Here is a 2,136-nt window from a genome sequence, read left to right as displayed (position 1 = left end):
TGCAGGACAGCCTGCCATCACCACACCAGCCAGGGAACACAGCCACCGGTCCCATCCCATCCTGTCCCTGGCACCTACCCGGGCACAGAAGTTGTTGATGGCCTCAGGGGGGAAGCCTCGCCTACGCAGAGCTGTCAGCGTGAAGAGTCGCGGGTCATCCCAGTCCCTGAGAAAACACCAGTGTGACAGCCCGCCGTGCCCCAGGGAAGATCCATTCTGGCTGCCGGCCTCGTTCCTACCTTACAGCGCCCGTCTCCACCAGCCGGATGATCTTCCTCTTGGAGACGACGGTGTAGAGCAGGTTCAGGCGCCCGTACTCCCACTGCACAGGGCAGTAGACATCGAGTGCATTGCAGAGCCAGAAGTAGGAGGAGCGCCTGCCCAGAAGTCACAGACACAGCCCGGCTCAGCCTCACACCCGTCCACATCCCCACGGACACGCTGTCCCCCACAGCGCTGCCCTGCCAAGTCCAGCTCAGCTCTGGGCTGTGCCATGCACAGCGCTCACCTGGCCTGGAACTCCTTGGTGCAAAGAGAATGCGTGATGTGCTCAATGGAGTCGCAGAGGCAGTGCGTGTAGTCGTACGTGGGGTAGATGCACCTGCAAGGCAGACACAGTCAGCCCTGGGGCAAAGCCCGATGCTGCTCTTCCCCCAACACCTCCCCTCTCCCTGAACACAGCAGACCCTCCCTACCACTTGTCCCCGGTGCGGTGGTGTGGAGTGAACTTGATGCGGTAGGCGACGGGGTCCATCTTCCCGTCCTCCATCACCAGCTTCATCCGCAGCGTGGCCTCCCCTTCCCCAAACTTGCCCTTTCGCATGTCCTGCGGAGCCAGGGGAGGAAGCTGTGGGCTGAGCCACGGACCTGGACTCCACAGGCACACAGCAGTGCCTGTCCCCAGCCATGAGTACCTCGAAGAGCAGGAGCGACTCCTCCACAGGCCGGTCCCGCCATGGCGAGGGCGGTGGGTTGTGGCCCTTGATCTCCTCGACCTTCTGATGGCAGACGTATGCATGGCCCCTGCGGAAGGGAAATGCCGTCACTAGACACAAGCGGCTCATCCCCTGTGTGAGGGGGAGCCCCGGCCATAGCACAGGACACCTGCATCGCCCCAGAGCATCTGTGCCACCCCACACACTCACCGGCAGATGAGCTGCAGGGCCCAGGTGTAGAGCTGGTCAAAGTAATCTGACGCGTGGGTTACTTCGTAGGGCTGGTACCCTGGCGGGTGGGGGAAACAGAGGGGGTTGGAGGCACCCTCCAGGGCTCAGCAGCAGGGCCCGTATGCAGGGATGTCCCCAGCAGCAGCACCTGGCCTGATCCTGCCCTCCCCAGCCCAAGCCATACCCAGCCACTCCACCATCTCCCGGATGGCCGTGAAGTACTTCTCCTCCTCCTTCTCGGGGTTGGTGTCATCGTACCGCAGGAAGCACACGCCGCCATTGGCCTAGGGAAGGGGAGACAGTGAGGAGCTGTTCTGTAAGGGACTACAGGGCTAGGCCAGCGGCCAAGCAGCAGAGGGGAGGCTGGGGCTGAGGGGGCAGCTGCCAGCAGGGTTTGGTGCTTCTCACCTTGGCGTAGCCAAAGTTGAAGTTGATGGCCTTGGCATGGCCAATGTGTAGGATGCCATTGGGCTCAGGAGGGAACCGTGTCCGCACCTGCAGGGGGAAAAGAGGACACCTTTGTTCTTTGGCAGGAGACTCTCCTCTTCCCTGACAGCTGAGGCACCAACATGAGCCCCTGATGATCCCACAGAGCCTGTGTGCCACATGGATCCTGCCTCTGTGTGACCTGTGTTCCTTCACCCTCCTGGCTGGAGCCTGGCACAACAGTGCTGCCCTCGCAGGGAACTGCTGGGCTGTGGGACACGGCCTCACCTGCCCGCCCGTGATTGCCAGGTGGTGCTTCAGCAGAGCCATGGTGTTGGGCGTCACCACGTAACCCTCCGTCTTGTAGTTCTCTCCTGCGGGCAGAGGACGCTCAAGGCTGCAGCAACACCCAAACCAAGCCAAGACCAGCAGCTGGCGGGGAAGGACATGGGGCCAGCTCGGTCCCCTGCAGCAGAGAGAGCTGGGGCCAGGCACAGGGCTGGCGCTGCAGCCTCTCACATGGCAATGGCTCCTCACACTCACC

At 62.5% G+C, this 2,136-nt stretch overlaps 1 protein-coding gene across 1 annotated transcript in view; it reads right to left on the bottom strand.

Annotated features, from left to right (window-relative positions):
• Positions 1 to 1,966, bottom strand: part of QARS (glutaminyl-tRNA synthetase) — a gene marked incomplete at both ends in the record, with an annotated part of 3,758 nt that extends 1,792 nt beyond the window's left edge. Inside the window, 9 exons of the mRNA XM_009876888.1 lie at positions 58 to 166; positions 240 to 377; positions 509 to 601; positions 696 to 826; positions 915 to 1,023; positions 1,146 to 1,224; positions 1,351 to 1,450; positions 1,575 to 1,661; positions 1,881 to 1,966. Coding sequence (XP_009875190.1) covers positions 58 to 166; positions 240 to 377; positions 509 to 601; positions 696 to 826; positions 915 to 1,023; positions 1,146 to 1,224; positions 1,351 to 1,450; positions 1,575 to 1,661; positions 1,881 to 1,966 — 932 coding nt within the window. The remainder of the gene's footprint in view (positions 1 to 57; positions 167 to 239; positions 378 to 508; positions 602 to 695; positions 827 to 914; positions 1,024 to 1,145; positions 1,225 to 1,350; positions 1,451 to 1,574; positions 1,662 to 1,880) is intronic.
• Between the last annotated feature and the right edge of the window lie 170 nt (positions 1,967 to 2,136).

The sequence above is a fragment of the Apaloderma vittatum genome, unplaced genomic scaffold (assembly GCF_000703405.1).
Source record: "Apaloderma vittatum isolate BGI_N311 unplaced genomic scaffold, ASM70340v1 scaffold25999, whole genome shotgun sequence".
Lineage (NCBI taxonomy): Eukaryota > Metazoa > Chordata > Aves > Trogoniformes > Trogonidae > Apaloderma > Apaloderma vittatum.
The sequence above is the reverse complement of the archived record's forward strand: the minus strand, read 5'-3'. Positions and strand labels throughout refer to the sequence as shown.